Source organism: Taeniopygia guttata, chromosome 7, assembly GCF_048771995.1.
Source record: "Taeniopygia guttata chromosome 7, bTaeGut7.mat, whole genome shotgun sequence".
NCBI lineage: Eukaryota > Metazoa > Chordata > Aves > Passeriformes > Estrildidae > Taeniopygia > Taeniopygia guttata.
In genome coordinates this window covers 26,078,451-26,099,067 of record NC_133032.1, presented here as the reverse complement: position 1 = coordinate 26,099,067, position 20,617 = coordinate 26,078,451, and the positions used below count along the sequence as shown (strand labels likewise).

Sequence of the window (20,617 nt, the reverse complement as noted above, 5' to 3'; positions counted from 1 at the left end):
TTCAAACTTCTGTAGATTCTCAGTATTAACGAAATGTGTAATTTGTTAAGTAGACAGATTTTTCTTAACATTTTTAGCAAAATTAAACTGGTAACTTGATGAAAGAGTTTTGGAAGTTCACTTATGCCTGCAATTTGTGAACTGTGTTAGAAATACAGTTCACAGCCTCTAAAAGTCTTGTAACCTTTTAATGTTGGAATATGAAAATAGCATTATTTTTTCTTTATTTTACATAAACTATAAAATTGCTGTATAATTTGTCAGACTACAGTTAGGCTATAGAAAATTTATGCAGCTCTACACATCTATCTAGATTGTGTGATTAAAGGAATCGTTAATACTGCACCTTGGTTAGTAAATAAAATTTATTCTGGTGCTTATTTAGAATAAATAAGTTGTAAAATCCCAGACTGTGTTATAAACAAAAAATTTTATATTATTTGAAAATGAGGGACATGCTGTAATACAGAACACAGATACCTCTCTGAATGTGCTGAAAATTTTACTTGGAAAAAAGTTTCATTTGATAATGATTTCATGAATATAATAATTTTAAATGAAGTTTTAGATACAGCAGGTGATTATTTGTAGAATAAATCAGTTGTATCTTGTGTATTCTTTCCATTGATATTTAATTAACCTAGAGTTAAGTATTTTGGATATTGTAATGTGTCTCTCTTTATTTCATGCTGTGATAGGTTGCTGACTATATACCACAACTGGCCAAGTTCAGCCCTGATTTGTGGGGGGTGTCACTTTGCACCGTGGATGGACAGAGGTATATTGTAACTTCTACATTTTGTTCTTAGTATAGTTGAAGGAAAGATGGAGGCAATGCTTCTGTAGCAATAATAATTGGAAGTTGAAAAGCTTTGTCTAACAGTACCTGTGCATCAAGCTGTATGTGTAACTTCCTGTGTGGGTCACAATGTACTTAGGTGTTAGCTCCTTCTCTGCATTTTAATGTTTTCACTGTAACATTCTTATATAATCTATGTGTCAGTGAAAAAATGCAGATTCATGTTCTTTAGAAAGAAAATGAAGATGTGGGAACTGGACAGAGCTGAATACGGTTTTGCTTTTCAGGTTTATCAAGATTTCCCCTGTAAGGGTGTATGTAGGTCTTAGATCTAGTCAGAGTGATTTTATTTTTCTGTGTTAGTAACTCAGAGTAGCAGAGACAGTTAGGAGCCTAGATGTAAGGGGATACCTTGCACCATCTAGTTGAGAAGTAACATGAGCTCTGTGTCTCCCATTGTGAGTACACAATGCAAGGTGCTCACCAGCTCTGCTGACCTGCAGGTTGCTGTGGTTCTGCTGCAGGTTCTGGAAACAGCAATTTTTAGGTGTTGTGTTTGTTAATGGGGCATTCCTGAGAGCATCAGACTTGTTTCTAGTGGCTGTGGCTTGGAGTTCATTTTGCCATGATCTGTTTAGATCTGTATGTTTGCTTCTAATTAGCCATATGTTTGTAATCTCTGTGAGAGGAGCTGTACAAGTGAGCAGAAGTATTTTTCTATTAATAGTAAAAAACCCTATATTTAAATTGGCGTTTTGTTTTGGATATTATGTGCTAATGAAAGTTCTTATAATGTTAATTTTTGTGATGCTTAATCTTGTGTAATGTTAGCTTTTATAATGCCAAAATGGTATTGTGATTTTCACTGAAGCCTTCTTGTGTTTTCTGCAAAGAACAGCAGCTAATACACTCCTGATTTTGCCATCAGACAAGTGGCTACTTCAAGCCTTTTGGTCTATCTAGATGTGGCATATGCTGCTTGCATGAGTCACTCTTTGGTGCAGTCTGACATAGATGCTGAAAGTAAACTTTCCAAAAGATAGCATGTAATAAATGCTATATCTTTGCAATTATTAAAGGAAATGTAAATACAGCCATTTGATTATTATTCTCAAATTGCAAAACTAAACTGTATCTCATCTTTTTTTATATAGACATAAATCAGTATAGTGGCTCTGTTTGGGTCAGCTGTACCCTGCTGAGTGTGTGGTTTGCAATTGAGTAGGATAAGTGTAAGACTAAAGCTTTGAGGTGATTTTTTGCTCTGGTACAAATGCATTTCTGAACTTGTTTTTATTTTGTTACCTCTGCAGTAGTCAGCAACTGATTTTGTTATGCTTGGCTTTGGGAGTCAGTTGCTAAAACCTCTAAATCTCTTGGTTATGTTCTTTAAAATGAGACTCAGTAATAATATGCTTTTGATTTTTGGGGTGTTTTTTTTCATAGTCCTTGTGTGTTGAAGGATAGATGAAGCATTTAACACTACTGCCACAGCTGACAAGCAGGAAATCTGAAGCTTCTTCATCTGTGTTTTTCCCAGGCATTCTGTGGGTGATACCAAAGTTCCATTTTGTCTCCAGTCCTGCGTAAAGCCTTTGAAATATGCGATTGCTGTCAATGATCTTGGCACGGAGTACGTGCACAGATATGTTGGTAAAGAGCCTAGTGGATTAAGATTCAACAAATTGTTCCTGAATGAAGATGGTAAGAGATACATTATACTTAAAAATGCAAATACTCAGGTTTAGAAAATTATGAGGCAAGCTTACACAGTTCTTTCAGTCTTTGATTTTACTGTATCCTCCTAAGTCTGATTACTAGGCAGTGTCCCAGAATATTGTGCTATCAGCAAGGTAGACTTGGTCTTTGTTAGTCACTTTAGCCTAATTTAGAATGCAGTGAAAGATGTTTTATTGCTTCTATTCTATTTGCTAGTTACTAAGCTGTAGGAAAACCCAAAGAGTTCTAAAAGTGCAGGCATTTGAAATTTATTTTTATTTAGTTGAGTTGTTAGCAAGAGTTCGTTAATCTAGGCTTCTGTAAAATGGTGGTGAAAGAATCAAAGATGTTAAATTGATTTTAAAAAACATATGACTTCTCAGCCTTCTGAGAAGCAGGTGCTGGTGCCAAAGGCCAGCAGTGACTAGTTTCCAGAAGGCGAAATCTTCCCACAGTTTATTCTAAATGGAATTTGGCTACTGATTTAAAACAATGTTTTTATTTTTTTCCCTGTGGCAGGATTATTTTAGCAAGAATTTCTCCTACAGCACTTATCTAGATTATTTCTTTTTCATATTCTATTAATTCTTAAGAATGGAATTTTTTTTTTTAAGTTTTATGGCAAAAATCTGAGAAAGATGACTCATATAGCCTTAGAGGAAATACTGGATGTTATCTCTGAAACACAAATGTTTCTTGTGGATCTATCTCAGTAAAAGAACAGACAATGTTTCTGTTGCCATGGTGTTGCAATTAATATTTAATTACCAGCATAAGGCTTGGATGGCATTTTTGTCAAGGACTGTATTGAATTCTGACTTAAATATCTGTAGTATTAATATATTAATGATACCTAATTATTATGTTTTAAACACATGCAAATGATTTTTATAACATTTATTTATTTATACCTTAAAATCCTCTTTCCGTACTTAGAAATAAAATATATCTTTGCAATTTATTTCTTCTCTTTTATTATGTTAGTAAATTGTGATGAAATACCAATGTAGGAAAACATTGCCAAGAAAGGATTAAGCATTTTGTCAAGTTATGCTGTCTTGTTTTTGCTTTCCTAGTTTTTTTCTAAATACAGTGTTGTACAGTGTGAAGACTTGTCTTTTATATCCTACAAAAAATTTACTATAAAAAAAGGCTTTGATGGTGTTGAAAATTGCCCCTTAATTAATTTGAACTAATATACATGTTCTGTATTTTCTCTTTTTAATAACATGACAAAGTGTAGTAATTATTTCCTTACTTTATTGCTTCTTTTAAAATTGAACTATTGGGGAAGATGAATTGGTGGCTGTGGTCTTTTACATTACTGTTAAAATTCAAGAGTGTTTATAAGGCTGCTATGTATAAGATAATTTGGACAATTGAAATTTTGACCAATGAACATGAAATTAATAGACAAGACTTAATTCACATGATGGAAAATTTAATTTTTAAGTATGTACTTCTGTGGCTGGTAGACATGAGTAAATAAGTTCTGGAACTGACCTGGATGGCCTCTTATACAGTCCTTAAGAAAAGACTAAAACAGAGAGTAGAAGTCTAATAAATAGAAACATTTCAGTAATAGTGAGAGAAAGGGAGGTTGAGTTTCTCCAAGTAAAGGAAGAGGAGGGAAGAGAAGGATTTGAAAGATTAAATCTACACTTTGCTTGTAGAATTAAACCACTGTATGAACTTTAGGTATGCAGAGTATTTGTCAATTTGAACATCTATAAATACTTTAAAGACCAGATTTGAAAATTTAAAAAAAAAAAATAGATATTTAATGTATTTACTTCCTAAATATTCAGACATAGTTAAATTTTATGTTCATAATCCAGATTTCATGAAATGATACACAGGTGTTTGAAAACTGTTTAGACATGCATCTGAAGGTATTTTTTCTATACTGACTATTTGGAAGATTCCTAAAACAGGATATTCCTGCACTTCATTGTTTACTAGTATTGAGATTCAAGCTGGAAAGAATGACAAATATTTTAAGACAATGTTAAATAAAGACAATGTTAGCTAAATTTTAAGACAATGTTAGCTAAAAATGCCAACTTATAACAAAAGATGTTGCTGTGCTTTGAGTATGATCTGTGCTGTGCAATGGAAATTTGGAAACTTCTGTCGGCTTATGAATATTGACTTTTAAAACTTGTTTTATCAAAGGGAATATATTGCCCAATCCAGTTGAGGTTTTTGGAGGAGTAAAACAAATTCTGTGCTAATATAAAAAATATTATTCTAGTTGATTGAGGTAGATCAGAAACTTTCCGTAGTAAAGTATGTCTGAAACAGGCATTATCAGGAATAATTTTCTTGGCAATGGTCATTAAGCAGCTACAGGCTTTTTCGTGTCTGAGTTCATGATGCAACAAGTCTAACAATACCTATATTTATGAAGAGTTAGCATCTTTTATCCATACATACAACTTCCTCCTGGTGATAATTGTTTGTAGAATTTGTCCAGCAATGCAATAATTTGTGGAACTTAGTCCAGTAATAAAAGTTGTATATTTATTGTAATTCAATGGGGGACTGCCGGGAAATTGTTTATTTTGCTTCTATTTCATTAAGGATAAAAACATGAACCTACTTGGATGTATAATTAAATGATACAGTAATACGTGTGACTTGCAGAGAAGCTGTGAAAAAGATACTATTTTTTTGTCAGTCTGAGCAGATCACTGCCTTTATTACTTGATTACAGAGTGTATATGTGTTTGGTTTCAGTAATGTGTGTCACTTAGGTTAGCACAGTTTGATACCTCTTTCTAAAGATTAAGGGATGAATTTGTTCACCTCTTAGGCAAACTTGTAATTACTGTATCAGTCTTCATGCTTAGTTGTTGTACAGGGTGGAATCCCTTTGCTGATGGCACCCACTGTGAGGTAGATCAGTAGTGACTGCTGCTTTAGAAATAGATCTGTGCATGAATTTATTTAAAAATTAATGTAGTGTCAGAACCTGTACATCCCCCTGAGGCAAAAAAACTACCTGGGAATGGAAGGCACCTCTTCTTTAAAATCTGCAGAAATCTCTCAGAATGCAAGTTTTTATTTAGGCAACCTAGCCCTTGAAAGGGCTATAGCTTAAGTTTGGGGAGAGGTTCTCCATTGCAGATGAAATATTTCGGTTGGAAGGGACCTGCAACATCATCTATTAAGTGCATTGTCCAAATGCCTCTTAAACACTGACAGGCTTGGGGCATGGAGCACCTCTAGGAAGCTTGTAGCTGTTTTTGGCAAGATAGAAAGTTGTCTGTTGCAGACATCTGTGTATGGAAAGGTATTCCCTGGTGCTGTGCAGATAATGGTGAAAGCTGCGTACCTGGGAGCTGGATACCCTGGCAGGGTTTGCTCTGCTGAGAAGAGGCAGCAGTGGGTTGGTTAATGGCTGGTGTCCTGCTCAGCACTGTGACGTGCTGGAGTTGGCAGCAGTAGGACAGAGCCTCAGAGGACAGCTGTTGGTGTGTGCTGAACCAGGCTGCTGTGCCCTGCCTTGGCTGGTAAGGGTCCCACAGTGATGTTCTTCCTGCCCTATCGTGTGGGGAACAACACACAACTGCGTTTCACAAGCACATTCAAAAAGTCCTTGTTTTGTTTCATCAGAAGGTTCTCCCCTTCTTCATGTGTGGGCAGCACATGGAAATGTGTTAGTTGTAAAGTGGCCAGAACAAGTACAGGTAGCTTGGGATGTTAGGCAGTCAGATACAGGAATTTTGAGAGCAGAGTCACCAGGAATGCCTTGACTTTGGAGGTGAGTGGTGACATCTTCAAAGAAGTGAGAAGCAATAGCATTTTGGAGGGTATATTCTGTGTGGACATAACACATCAGTAAGCCTTTCAGTTGCTGAATGCTAAATAAACATTGCACAAAATTTTTATTCAAAAGTGCACGTGGTATGGAATCTGGTTGTGTTTTTTTCTTTGTACCATGTGGCAGATTGGAACTACAGAGATGCACAGAAGAATCAAGAGCAAAATATTTATAAAAATATTTTTAGAATGGGCTGTATGTGATAAATTCATGAGTGCTTTTATGGACTGGAGTGATACCTTATGTTGGTGAGAGGAAGCTGTAAAGAAGAGAAGCGTAGCTAGAGTGAGCAATGAGGCTAATCATGCATGAGAGAGCTCTGTTGTCCTGGTCTGTGTGTCCAGAGTTGGGATCCCCAGCTCAAGGAGTGAAAAACTGGGGAGGGCTCCAGCGCAAGGCTGGCAGGGTTCTGTGCAGCCCAGGGCACATGTAACTCCCAAGGAGCAGCTGGAGGGGGGGAGCCTAGGGCTTCCCTGGAAACCTCTTCAAATTCTTGAAGAGCAATTGCCAACTCTTCTTGGTAGTGGCACCTGGTACAACAAGGGCCAGTGGCCTCATGCTGTGGTTTGGGAGCTGCAGATTGGATATCAGGGTAAATTTTCTAGCATGAACAAGATTGCTGGAGAGGTAGGGGATTTGCCACATTCAGAAGTTTTCATGGCTCAGTTAATGAAACTGTGGCAAGAGCCTTGCTTTGAGTGGGAGGGTGGAGAGATGAACCTCAGGATGTCCCTTCTGACCCGCAGGCTGTGATGCTGTGAGTGGTCATTTGACTTGTGTTCAGGTTTGTGGTCCCTGAGGAGCTATAGAAATGCTATTGTTTCTTATCCAGGATCTGGTGTAAATTGAGAGTCAAATACATTTGGCCCTCATTGCTTGTATTAGTAGATAACAACAGGATATTTGATATATGTGACTCTTAAGTACAATCAAATGAAATCTGAACAATTTGTGAGACCCTTCCAGAGAGAAAAGGAATAGTAGTAATAACTTTAAAATATTATCTAGGCAATAAGTTTGTATTTTGGGGGAGCCTCATTTTTTGGAAGTTATGGGCCTTATTTTTCTACTAATAAAAGGATTTGATTTATTTAAAAGTTTCTTTTAATACCGACTTTCTGAAAAATACTCATAAAACTTAAAGATGAGTTTCTGAAGATTAACTGATAGTCATAGGTGGCTAAGTGCCATTGACCACAACCAGTGTAATTTTTGTGGGAATATATGTGCATGCTGCAAATACCAGACTCATCTCCAAAACCCAAGCAATCTCAAACTTCTTCTAGAGTCCTTGTTTGTACATCACACATAAAAATGTGGACTCTTTTTGTGCAGTTTTTAAATCAGTATTTTTTCAGATTTGGAGGTAAAGAAACAGCAAATAAAGAATTCAAACTTGTCATGATATTAATGTATTGAGAATTGTTTGAGGTTTGCAGACACCAGAGTGCTCAGAAGTCAACATCCTAGTTAAAAGGCACATCAAAAATGTTAGTTGTAGAAGAAAAGGGTTATTTTTGGAAGGTAGATTATTTGGGAAAAGTAAGATAGCTGATGAGAGTTTTTTTAGAAAAAGGAGATGCAAAAGAAGGTGATTTATTCAGCAGCCAGGAATGACTTGGGAATGTAAAGATACTCTTAATATAGAGATCAGTGGGGAAAAGGAAAATATAAGTGTAGCAGGTATGGGCAAGTCAGCTATGAAGTAAGTTAAATTCTTAAATAAAGAGGATTTGTAATTTTCAAGAAATGATACCAAGCCAAATAATTTACTGGATTGTTAAGTAGCATAAGTGGGCTGAGTGTGTTCTAAGCTGTAAAATATTGTGCTCAGAATTATAAAATATTGTGTATAGTGTTGGGTTACAGTGTTTTTAAAATGTTTAAGATTATCTAATTGCTATTCTGTAATAGTAGCTTTTCAATCTTAAGTCTTCATACTTACTTAAATCTAGAATAATTTTTCACTTAGGCACTTGACTGGTTTTGTCTGACAGACATGTCTTGGAATATATTTGTAATTGAAACATTTATTTCACAGACAGGCCTCATAACCCTATGGTGAATGCTGGAGCAATTGTGATCACATCTTTAATCAAGGTAAAAAGTTAATTTTTAGTTTCTCTCTGAGTATTTTAGTAGAATGTAGAAAAAATGTGATGTGCAGATTATAAGATGTATTAGATTTTTTTTTTCTGCAATATTTGACAGCACTTTACTCATTGGCAGGTAGACAAGTTCTGATATTTTGGGAATCGTAACCCTTCCAAACGAATACAGTGTTAGAATAGCAGTTTCTAACAAGTATCAGTGCATCTGAAGGACTCTTTTTCCTTGATGGTATTAGATTTGTTTCCTTCTTGATCTGCACAACACTTGATATTCTCTTCAGAGTGTTGCCTTCTACTTGTTAATTGCTGAGGAAGTATATTTGTCAGGAATGTACTTTATAGCACTCAGAAGTACATTTCTGAGTGTCTAAATGCTCTTAAAGAGCATAAAGTTACAGGAATATTTCTTCCAGTGCAAAAGAAATGGAAGATAGTATAATTTAATAATAATATTAAATATTACAGTAACAGGAGCAATGCTGCTATTCTGAATGTCAGTCTTGTGTTGAATTTGTGTGCTATTAACATCCTGCACCACTAAATTATGTTGAGCTTCTATGGTACATAGTTGCTGTTGGGATGTAAGTGTGCTTTCATAGACAAGAGTGTTTGAAAACAGTTACTTATTTTGCCAAGCACACCAGGTCTGAATGACTTTACATCTTTAGACCATGATCTTGAGACTTTTGGAAAGCTGTATTTTATTTTTTTCATAGAACAGCTGTGTAAATGTCTTGACGTTGTTAGTGGTATAAACTCCTTGTAACATTAATGCTTGCCAGATACTTGACTTGTATTTTCTGCTGGTTTTAGTAGCCAGAGGTACAAATTTTTTTTTTTTTTTCCCTAAGGGTACCTGCATAGAGTTCTGGGGAACATGTCAATCCCCTGGAATTTTTGAGTCGTAAACTTGTTACTGTTACTTCAGAGGTCTAAATGTCTTGTTTACTACCTGTTTCTTGGTTACATTTCAAAGTCCATTAGCTACAGTGTGTTTCCTACCCCCTATTTCCAAAAAGTTGATTTTAAAATTACTTAGATCATGATTTTCTGTTATTTTATATTTAAAGAAGGTGTAAGAACTCCTGCTTAAAGACATTTGTCTTTGATAGCTGTAGGTGAAAGAAAATGGCCTTAAGTATGACAGGTAAATTTATTCACATTTAATGTTTTTAAAAGGTTGACTGAGCATTGAAATTCACTTGGATAATAGTGAATTTTAAAATTTGACTTAACACATTTGTTTGAAATGTTAAAATGTTAGTCCAACTACAACATGCCCTATGATCTTAAGGCAAAACAAAAGCATGTGCCTCTTGCAGAAGGCACGTAGTTCTTGATAAATGGTGTACTTCTGAATAGATAACATGGATTTGTTTAATGCATGCAACTGTAGTATTTGTTAGAAGGATTGGGGATTGGTTTTGCTGGGTTGCTTTTTTTTAAACTTTTATTTGGGTTTTTTCTGTAATGTTCTTATAGAAGGTATTGCATTGCACTAACATTTCTGCATGTGGTAACTGCACGTCTAGTGGACACTTATCTTACTTATCACACCATTATTTGTTTTCAGTGTGATTAAAATGTAGATTTTCTGTACTGCTTTCACTAAGATACCATTTATCATTTGAATAACCAACCAAGCTAAATATATGCTGAAGACAATTACATAGAGGGTCACAGGTACAAAACTACTTAGTAGTTGTAATTTTTGTGAAGTAACTTCTTTACAATCTGCAATTTAACATTATTCCTACTAATCAGTGAATTGCATCGTTCACATTTGTATTTGATCTAATATCAAACTTACCTTTTTCTCTGAAAAAGGTGGCTTCATTAACTCATGTTTTTCACTCAATTCCTCTGCATTTATTAATTTTATTTAAGATGTTACTTACATGTCTTGAAGGCAGTGTATGGCTTTTTAAGGACAAGAAAATTTAAATTCACCATGTATTGCAGATTTATCTAACGATAGCATGTTAATAACTACAGAGAGATTGTTGCTGTATTTCATGGTTAAGAATGCTTTTATCTCCTCTGAGATTCATTGTCTCTCTCTGAGAAATGGATCGAAGAACTCTTTCAGTGTTCCCATACATCGTACTGAGTTGAGCAGCTGTTAGTAGATGTGATATTGCACCCAGCTGTCCTTGGAGCCTGGCACAGATTAGGATTGTGGATGAGGGATGATGCCTGGAGTAATCTCTATCAAGATATATTAACATGTAATACCTTAACATTTTAGGGGTAAAAAAGGCTCTTAGCATCACTTACCCTGTTCTGAATGCTGTCAGAATTTGATGTTCCTGCCTTGGAACAGATCAGGGACCTAAACTCTAATCTTACATTGTCTTTGCAATCCATAAAAATAAATAATGAGGGGTATGTGCATGTTAAGTTACACGTTTATTTGAGTTACGAAGACATGGCTGTATCCTACTCCTGCCCTTTTAAGTGATTTTCCGACTGCCTTGTGTTTGGAACTACAGTGTATTTACATTTTGGTGTCTTAACCCCTGGCCCTGTTCTAATTGTACTTGCATTACACTCCACAGACTGTTCCAGCAGTTTAAAGCATGTGTCTACAATAAAAATGCTTTAGCAAAAGGACATCCTACAGGTCACTTTTAATGAAATAAAGTTTTAAAAAAACCCTCTGAGGACCTTTTCCCTTGTTGATAATTGTACAGCCATTTGCCTGTATTACTAGTTATATAAATTACATAGTTACAAGTTTCAAATAATTTTTATCAAAATAAATTTGTAGTGGCAATTACAGGACTTTATGAAAAAGTGGTATGAGATAAAACAGTAATTTTTATCATGTTTCCAAGGAGATACAGGTGCTTGAAAGAAAGTGATTCAACTCCTGCATGGATTTAATACAGATCTAGTGCAGCTTTCTGTACATCACATTGGCTGGGAAAAGGCTTTATTGCCTGTAGTATGGATAGCTTTTACTGCTTTGATCTGTTAGGTTTTCTTAAACCTTAAACTCAATTCTCAAAGCTTGTCAGCTCCAGGAACATCAGTGGTTTTGTCAGGGACTTCCCACTTCCACATTACCCTTATTGTCACATTATAAGTGCAGGTGAGAGGAAGGGTTCTAAGAGAAATATGTGGAAGAAGGCAGATGGCTGTGGGTGGAATCACCAGAGGGATTAATCTTGAGTAATTTTTATTGTATGCTTTAACATTCCATCTGTAGGTAAAAGTCTGCATAACCTAACAGCAAAGGGTCATGCAAATACAGCATCTTTAGATTTTCTAAGTGCTGGCAGCCACATTCAGACAGTGTGGACTGGAAAGCTCATTGAAGGGAGTGTGCTGTGATCTTGAATTAGACATGTTGGAAATAGCAAAATTCATAGTTGTTGCAAAAAAAAAAAAGTGTACAAGAAAATGAAAATGCTGATCTTTCTGACCCTAAAAAAACTTTAGTTCAACAGAAGATTATTTTATTTTATATAAAACATGGAGAGGGTTGTGATATATTATGCTGATAAATCACAAAGTAAATGAGGGAAAGAGTGGCAAAAATACTTGTCTAGCTGTGTGAAGGGTCTGTTTGCTGTCAGGATTCTGTTATTAGGAAACCTGTTCAGTTGCAGTTCAATACTTGAGAGCCGGGAAAATGCATGGTTTATTTGACAATACAGTTACAATGAATAGTACTGATTTAGCTTAATTGCTCTATGCTGTCAGTGGAGTTATGCTTCCTGACAGACTGATGTGTAAATATGCATACAAACCACTTTACAATGTGTTGGTGTTGTGATCTTCTCTGCCAGATACTTGTCATTACTTTGGTGACATTGCCTCTCTTCCTAGATTACTAATTTTCTTATGGTAACTAATTTGGTATATATCCATATTTTCTCCACTTTTTACTAAAACTCGGGTATATTTGATGTTATCTGACATAGACTATGTAGTAGGTTCTGTGAAATAACATGTGTTAAGTGGTCACACATGCACAGAAGTGAAGGACACAAAAAAAATCTTAGAGGCGTTTGAACTTTTGATAGTGTTGGTCTTAGGTCAAATACAGTCTGTCACAGTGTACTCGCAAGTATTTCAGAGCTGAAAATGGTACACTAAACTGTGAAAACACCAGTTCTCACACAACAGGACCATCCTAACAAATAAAATATAAAAAGTATCTATGTAGAGAAAGCTAAAATAAAGACATTAGTAGTTAACTTCATGAAGAATGCAGATATGTTAAAGTTTTCTTGCACTCTGATATAGAATTAGGATTTTTTTGTTTCTGGATATTTTCATCACAATATAGTGTTAGATTATAAATTCACCTTTAAATATTCTAGAAATTAATTATTAAATAATCTTCTGTTATTAAAAGATTACAAACTTCTCATTATGCAGGTGTTTCTATTAGCTTTGCTTTGGTTCAAAATTGAGAAATTGATTTAGTGAGAGACACGTGGTAAGAGCTTATATGGTCTAATCATAGAAACAGTATTCAATGAAAAGTGGCTTATATTAACTGCTTTTCTAATAAATTTTGCCTAATTTTGTTGTTGCAAGCTCTGGTAAGTATCCATGGGTCTCTCTTTCCTATGTAGGCATGTAGCTTTTGAAACTGTTTATATGTTTTAGTAGAAATACAAGTAATACAGTACAAGTACCTTGTTAAAAAAAAAACAAAGGGAAGATCACTAAAACCTGACACAATCAAAAAATTAAAATTTTTGATTGACAGCCACAGTGCCCATTGGTGTTTTAAGTGTTTCTGAAATGATACTGAGCTGTCTTCTGCAAGTTCGAATTTTCTGCCTATCAAACTGCTTCAGTCTTAACATTATAAATTTTATTTTGTGTTCATTTACAAGTGTTTCTTCATATGCATATACACACAAGCATGTATAAGTGTGTATATGAACATGTTCCCATAAATGTACAAAGTGTTTGTGGAGTTTAGTGCATGAAATGTTTTCTTTGATGTTCTAAACAGGTTGAATTGCATCTGAACTTTAAAAATGCTATTTAAGAAATGTTGTGCCCCCAAACCCATGGGTTTATACAGTCAAGCTAAAAATAAGAAGCGCTTGAGGAAGAACAGAAGTTCTCTTGTCCCTTATATTTGTTCAAAATATTCTGGAAAACTGCTCAATACTCTGAATGTTAGTATTTTATATTTGCAATTGAATTTTAATCATAGAATGTGTGTTGCCACTGTGTCTCTCCAGCTTTTTAGGAGGAGCAAGACACCTCTGTCAGCTGCTGAAAGAAGGGAACTAATCTGTTGGGGTTTTTAGTCATCATGTATGGAAGCAGAGTTTCTTATTTCAGTAACATGTTGTAGTAAATCCCTGCTGAGGTCTTGATCTTGTGATTGCTTAAGCAAGTGGTTCAGGTGTACGAGCAGTCTGGTTTCAGCAACAATGCTTTGTGTGTGATATGAAATACCTCTACAAGAGTGTGGAACGTCAAGGACTAAAAGCTCCTCATCTGGTTTAGGACGCAGAAGATTTTCTTCCCAAAATACGAGTTTAGTTGTGAACTTTAAAAGGAACCTTTTTTGTAAGAAGTTGATGTGGAAAAAGTTTGCATTGAGTCTTTTGCCCACCAGTTTTATGTGCTACTGGTAAAACCATGTTTTTGCTGAGGGAATATTTTTTTCCACTGGGCAGAACAAAAAAGTGAAGTATTATGTATTTATATTTTTGCAGAAAGCATGATCCCTTTCTCCCTCTTTTCTTTTTTTTTTTAAACAAAAGAAGCTGTTTCAATTTATTATACATGTCTAACCATACAATTATCAATGCAGCATCCCATAACTAATGCTGACCCACTTTCCCAGAAAAAGATGTTCATTGTGCATTTGAAAGGTTAAAAAGGTTTTTTGTGGTTTAAATGTTGTTACATATTTTACAGCATTAGGATCTATGGAATATTTTGACAACTGCAACAGTTCAATGAAGTTGGTAATTTCTTCTTTTAATTATTTTTCATTGAACAGATTTGGAGTTAAATTTTTAAGATTTGTGTTCTGGTATATTATACAGGAACATTTTGATGAAATGTATCATGCATTTTTTTATCTAATTGAAAATTAGCTAGAGTTTATTGCCTTTAGGAATAAGGTTATTAGCCTTTAAACATAAGGTAACCACTGGCGCATAATTCTGAGAGAACAGTGTGGTATTCCTTTCACCAGTGATTGTACGTGTGAGTCTGCACATCCTCTTGTAGATGAGCTGAAGCATGGGCTTCCAAGATTATCTGCAACACCCTAATCCACATACAGAGTGGGAAATGAGACTGGCTTTATGCATTTCATTAAGTAAAATACTGGTTGATGTAAAGCTTCCGTTTTTTTCACTTTCTTCCCCATCCCCACACTAAACACAGTACAAGTAGCGTCTTGAATTGTTTAAAATTGTTAGTCTTGTTACTCTATTTAGAGTGTCTTTAATATTAAAATTTGGTATTAAAACATCTTCTCCAGATACATTGTTTCCACTTGTGTATGCGATGCCATTGGTTTTTAAACTTCCTCCTAAAATTCTGCTTTGGCTACTTAAAAATTTAAAACTCCCCCCAGTGGACCATGAGCTATTTTTTACCTCCCACTCCTCTTTGCATCTCTTGTGATCAGAATTTCTGAAAGGTCACCTGTCAGAGACCTATAAGAAAGTAATGTCTTTAACTGACAGCTACTAAATTTGAGAATGTTCTTGAATGAGGGAGGAAAAAAAAAATCCTCAAAATAACAATCCTCATCCTCCCTGAGAAACCCAAACCAAGCCCACCCTAAGAATTAAGTTCCACTATCATTCTTACCAAGTTGGATTTAGGTTTTCCTGTACATTGTTAGCACAATGATGTGCCCTGTGATGTGAAATTCTATTTTTATAGCTGTTTAACAATTTTTAACAGGTAGGATATTAATCAGATTTTTTTAATTAACTGCAGTTATTTTCATAGTTAGGGGTAGCACTTCATTTTAAGTCTTCAGTCTAAATTCTTAGTATGGGCACTGGCTGTGGAAATACTTTAATTTAAGTAGCCGGAACCTCCCTATGCTCAGCTCTGTTGGTAATATGAGAATACCTTTGCCTTACTAATCTGTAAAAAGTTAGTGTTTTTACTGTAATTATCTTGTTTGTAGTTACTTTTGTTTTTCTTTGTTTTTTTTTTTTTGCTTTAGCTTACTGTATTTACTTATGCTAAGCATGTAAAGTTGAATAGAGAGCAATTAAAATAAAGCATACCTTTTTCAATTTAAATTAATCTCCAGCATACAAGTGTTTAGGATGCATAGGATTATTTAAATGATAATTAAAGATTTACTTATCTAACATTTAAATTTTTTCATTAATATATGAAGTGATTGTAGTACCTTATTCTTATTTAGACTCATACCTTAGTTATGTACATTAAAATCCTAATATTGTTAAGTGAACTAACTTTGTTCCTTTGTTAACAATTTTTGTAAATTATTTTTTCTTTTCTTGCAGCAAGGAGCAAATAATGCAGAAAAATTTGACTACGTAAGTTAACATTATAACTTCTGTTTTTAAACTAACTTCAGTGGTAAAAGTTTCAAGATGGCAAGGGAGTGGAAAGTGAAATCTTAGTAATAACCTTTGTAGATGTACTTGGTTGTTTAAACATTTAGTGATTCGTATTGCATTTATGAAATGGTGTTGTAAGATTTAGGGTAAAGCTGGGTTGGAAGTTCATAACCTTTTTATGTGTAAAAATATTGCTTGTCTTTGTCTCTGACAGGTGATGCAGTTCATGAATAAAATGGCTGGTAATGAGTATGTTGGATTCAGTAATGCTACGTAAGTATTTTTTATTCACTTAATAAAGTTAGGTGGAAAGTGTTTCAACTGATAACTGGTATTTTGAGCTAATGATAAAGTTCAGTTATTTACATTTCAGCTGGCATTTCATCCCTTATATTGGAGGGTGTCTTTCACTTAACAATTTACAACTAAAGTTGTGCATGTCTCTGACATTGGTGTGGCTAAATTTCACATAATTGTTGGTTACCTCTTTGAAAATGTCATTATTCTGTCTTAGTGCTCTGTTGATGCTATGGCAATGAGAGCTGTAAGTGCAACTCTTCTCTTCCTGGCATTGATATTAAAAATTAAACCTTGCATGTTGGTATTTGCATAGGAAATATTTAGAAAACATAGTTCATAAAACTGGGACTCCTCCTGCTTTTTTATTTTGCATATTTAAATTATTTTCTCAAACAAACAGTTCCCTCATAAACTCAGTGTATAGCATTCCAAAATTCTTGAGAGCTTTTTCAGGCGGCATGGGGTAAATCATGGAGATTCCCTTTAGAAGAGTTGCTTCTAGGTTGCCAGGTGCAAGGCACATGCAGAGCTGTTTTTCCTGAGCTCTGTTCCAGTAAAAGGTGTGTACTGTAGAAGGAACCAGGCAGGGGTTCCTTCCTTTAGGTTCCATCCTTACCTCAATCATCCCAGTGAGGAGTGCAGCCATTTGTCTGGCCTGTTGTGTGATCCTCACACTCCTCTCCTTTGGGCAGGGAATAGTGACCCTTTCACTGTCCCAGTGTGAGAGTTCCATTCCACTCTGGCCTATTTAGAAATGCTTCCAAGATTAGGATTTTACTTTCCTTTGCCTTCTCTCCAAGTAAGCTTATATTGTGTAGGTAACCAATAGTGTGTGTATTTGGATGTCAGTGCTGATTCACTCCAACTGAGTGAACTGGGATGAACTGCTGTGGTCACTTCTGTCCCATTAGTAGAATATTCTTGTTTAGAAGTGATGTATCCTTTACATGGAATTTTACTGAATTACATTATACGTCTTGAGTTCAGTGATTTTTGGGGTTTTTTTGCAAAGTTTGACATGTTGCTTTGTCTCTTTTTTTTCTCTTTTAGGTTCCAGTCTGAAAGAGAGAGTGGAGATAGAAACTTTGCAATTGGCTATTACTTAAAAGAGAAAAAGGTTAATCTATTTTTTTCTTAGGTGTATTTTAAAGATGATGTGCTAGGTTTTATTCATAGTCTGTGAAGACTTTTATGTACAGTTTGGCACAAATTCATACTGGATATGTCTTACCAGTGTTATTCAAATGCTGTCATTTAAAAAGTGTGGTATTTATGCCATTCTAATAAATTACCTCTAAATATTTTTTCTGTAACATAGCCATGGTAATTAGTTTTATTTGTTGTAATCTGTGCTATAGAGGTGACTTTATAAAACTCCTGGATGCATTTTTCTGTTTGCTTAAAGATGTTCAAAACTATACTGAAAAATATTTTAGTACCTAGTTTATTGATACTGCTGCACTATGTTGTTTTTAAATCTGATGTCATTAAGTATTTCTACTTACTACATTTAAATGTTTATATTAAAATATGCCTAATGCTTAGTATGCTGGCAACAGCATAGCTAAAGTTATGTCTTTCTAAAGCAATACTTAAAAAAAAAAAATCTAAAGACACTATTTTTCTTCCTCAGTGCTTTCCTGAAGGCACGGATATGGTTGCTATACTAGACTTCTATTTTCAGGTAACTGACTTTAAAACTGAGACTCACCATAGGCTTAGAATTACTATTATAAACAGTAGAAGCTGATTTGTGCCTAGACATGGAGACTTTAATGACTTGCAGTTAAATGTCAGCTTCTGTTTAACTCTGGAAATGACAGATGTATGTTTGATGTATCCAGATTTGCTTTTGTTTAGGTGATCTACTTAGGTGTCTTTGTTCCTAATACAAACTGTACAAGCAATTATCTTTAAACCACTAGAAGTTAAAAGCTTGAATGAGTTGCATTGCTTCAGTGAGTTTGACAAAACACTTTGGTTTGCTGCTTCTTGTGGTGCTGTGGAGTAGTTTAACCTCTGTAAGTGGAGAATGCATGCTGAGCTGTGGGCTTGAGGGAAGTGCTACAAGGGAAGTAATGGGAATATCTCCTCCTTTTGGTTTAATTCAGTGCTTTGGAGTAAGAATATATATTTTTTTTCGTCCCCCTACCCTTTTTTTTTTCCTTTTCACTTTCAGCAAGTTATTTACAACTGTCACAAAATGAGAACTTGGCAAGTGTGAGGTATTTCCTCAGTAAGGGTTTCCTAATATTTAAATGTTCACAACTCAGCCCTACTGTGTAGAGTTCTCAAGAGGCAGTTCAAGTTGTATTACTGATTCACTTCATCTGGGAGAGTTAAAAAAAAGAAATACAGAGTTCTCAAAATCTACTTTTGACTTGGAGACTTGCTAATACAAGTTACTTATGCAAATTATAAGCCATTATTTTCAAAATGCAAATGTTATTTGTGTTTTTTGTGTGGGGATGCACCTGCTCTCTTACATTTAGATTGGATGAGTGTTTATGAAGTAAGGTATGTGTGATCATCTCTAGTTGACCTCTTGTTGACTTAGAAACTAGGTACAAGCTAATAGTCTATTCTGAACTTGTGACAGAAGAGAATGTGTAATTTGTATGAATTTACTGTGCAAAAATGCTTTTTAAATGCCTTGTATCCCACTGCCTGATATGTTTTCTAAGTGGAAGCTATTAATAAGTTAAGAAATGCTAAAGCTTACTTTTCTGATGTATTTTAATTTGGCCTCATTTTTGTGCATTCTGATCTCTGATTTAGTGACCATGTGTTATTCTTTCTTTTTTTCCCTTGAAACATCCCCTTTTCACTCCATGTTCAGGAAAAGGGTAGCTCATACATGAGCAACATTTCTCTTTTCCTGTTAGGGTACAATGCTTACCTTTCCAACACTCAGATTCTACTTAAAAGTCTAGTTATTTCTTTTCTTTGGGTTTTCTGTAATGCTCCTTCCTCCCTTTTGTGACTGGGAACTTTCTGAGCAGGAATAAACATATTTGCCTATTATCTCTGTTAAGTGAGGGTGGATTATTCTCAGTTTAGACAAACGAGGTACAGAATGCAGGTGCTTAAGCTGAGAACCTAGAAACAATTTTTTTTTGAAAGTAGGTGATATTGTGTAATACTTCATATGTTTAAAACACAGTTGCCATTTTAGATGCGTCTCTGACAATCTCTTGATTTGCAACTCCAGTTGATTGGACTAGGATGTATTGAGTTTGGCACCCGGAAAATAAGAATTCCAGGTAGTAACTACTCATGCAAACGTGGCTTAGGTAACTTCATGAAGTATCATGTAATGACTGTTTGGCAGAAGCAAGAATACGAGCACTAGTTTGTTTACTTTTTAGAGCAGCATTTCAGCTTCAGGTTGAAACCAACTTATCTTTTGGTTTCTGCAGAAATGAGGCAGCATCAGGTGATGGCATCTTATCACATTTCCTGATGTGTCACCAAAGTATGTATAGTCTGTACTGAAGCAGGGATCCTGGGAAAAACTATGGTGTGGTTGTATCATTTCTATGTAAGAAATTAATTATGAGAAAGGTGGAATAAAGCTGCATCAGCAGGAAGTGCTGGCATTAACACTTGCATGTGCTAGAATCTGCAGCTTTAAATTGTACTTCTAATAATGTGTGGGATCTTCTAAGGCTTTAAAATAAAAAAAACCCACCACACAAAACAAGCTCAAATTGAAAAGAAACAGTCATTCTGTGGCTTTGCCATTTAAGCAGATGCAAAATACTTTTTTAGAGATTGTTTGACAGACCTCTTCCTCTCAAAGAAACATAAGGGGGGTGGGGGGAGGAATCGAGCAGAGACACTAACCCATAAAAATACTGTCCCCAGCTTTTAAGAGGGCTTACAAACACTGTCACTGGGATCTTTATAGTAGAACATTTCAGACTGTAGTAATTGATGCTACTAGTGTAATCTGTAAGAAATGTTATGCTACAGGTGATTCTGAGATGTTATTTTAAGATTTCAATATTTTGTTGATCCTGCTGTAGTTGGCCTTTCTGTGCTAGAAGTACCAGTGCTTATAATCTCTATTTCTTTTCCATAAGCTTTGCTCAATAGAAGTAACATGTGAATCAGCAAGTGTGATGGCAGCAACTCTGGCTAATGGTGGCTTTTGCCCAATCACTGGTGAGAGAGTCCTGAGCCCCGAGGCAGTCCGGAATACCTTGAGTTTGATGCATTCCTGTGGCATGTATGACTTTTCAGGGCAGTTTGCCTTCCATGTAAGTACTGTACAGGTATTAATTGCAGCTGACCAGGAAGGTTAATCTGTGCTATT

General features: G+C 35.2%; 1 protein-coding gene across 2 annotated transcripts in view; it reads left to right on the top strand.

Moving 5' to 3' along the window:
- Positions 1–20,617, top strand: part of GLS (glutaminase) — a 61,879-nt gene that overhangs the window by 14,469 nt on the left and 26,793 nt on the right. For both annotated transcript variants that reach the window (XM_030277829.4, XM_030277830.4), the window contains exons 5-12: positions 699–778; positions 2,340–2,503; positions 8,386–8,444; positions 15,943–15,975; positions 16,214–16,272; positions 17,350–17,416; positions 17,933–17,983; positions 20,385–20,561. In XM_030277829.4, coding sequence (XP_030133689.2) covers positions 699–778; positions 2,340–2,503; positions 8,386–8,444; positions 15,943–15,975; positions 16,214–16,272; positions 17,350–17,416; positions 17,933–17,983; positions 20,385–20,561 — 690 coding nt within the window. The remainder of the gene's footprint in view (positions 1–698; positions 779–2,339; positions 2,504–8,385; positions 8,445–15,942; positions 15,976–16,213; positions 16,273–17,349; positions 17,417–17,932; positions 17,984–20,384; positions 20,562–20,617) is intronic.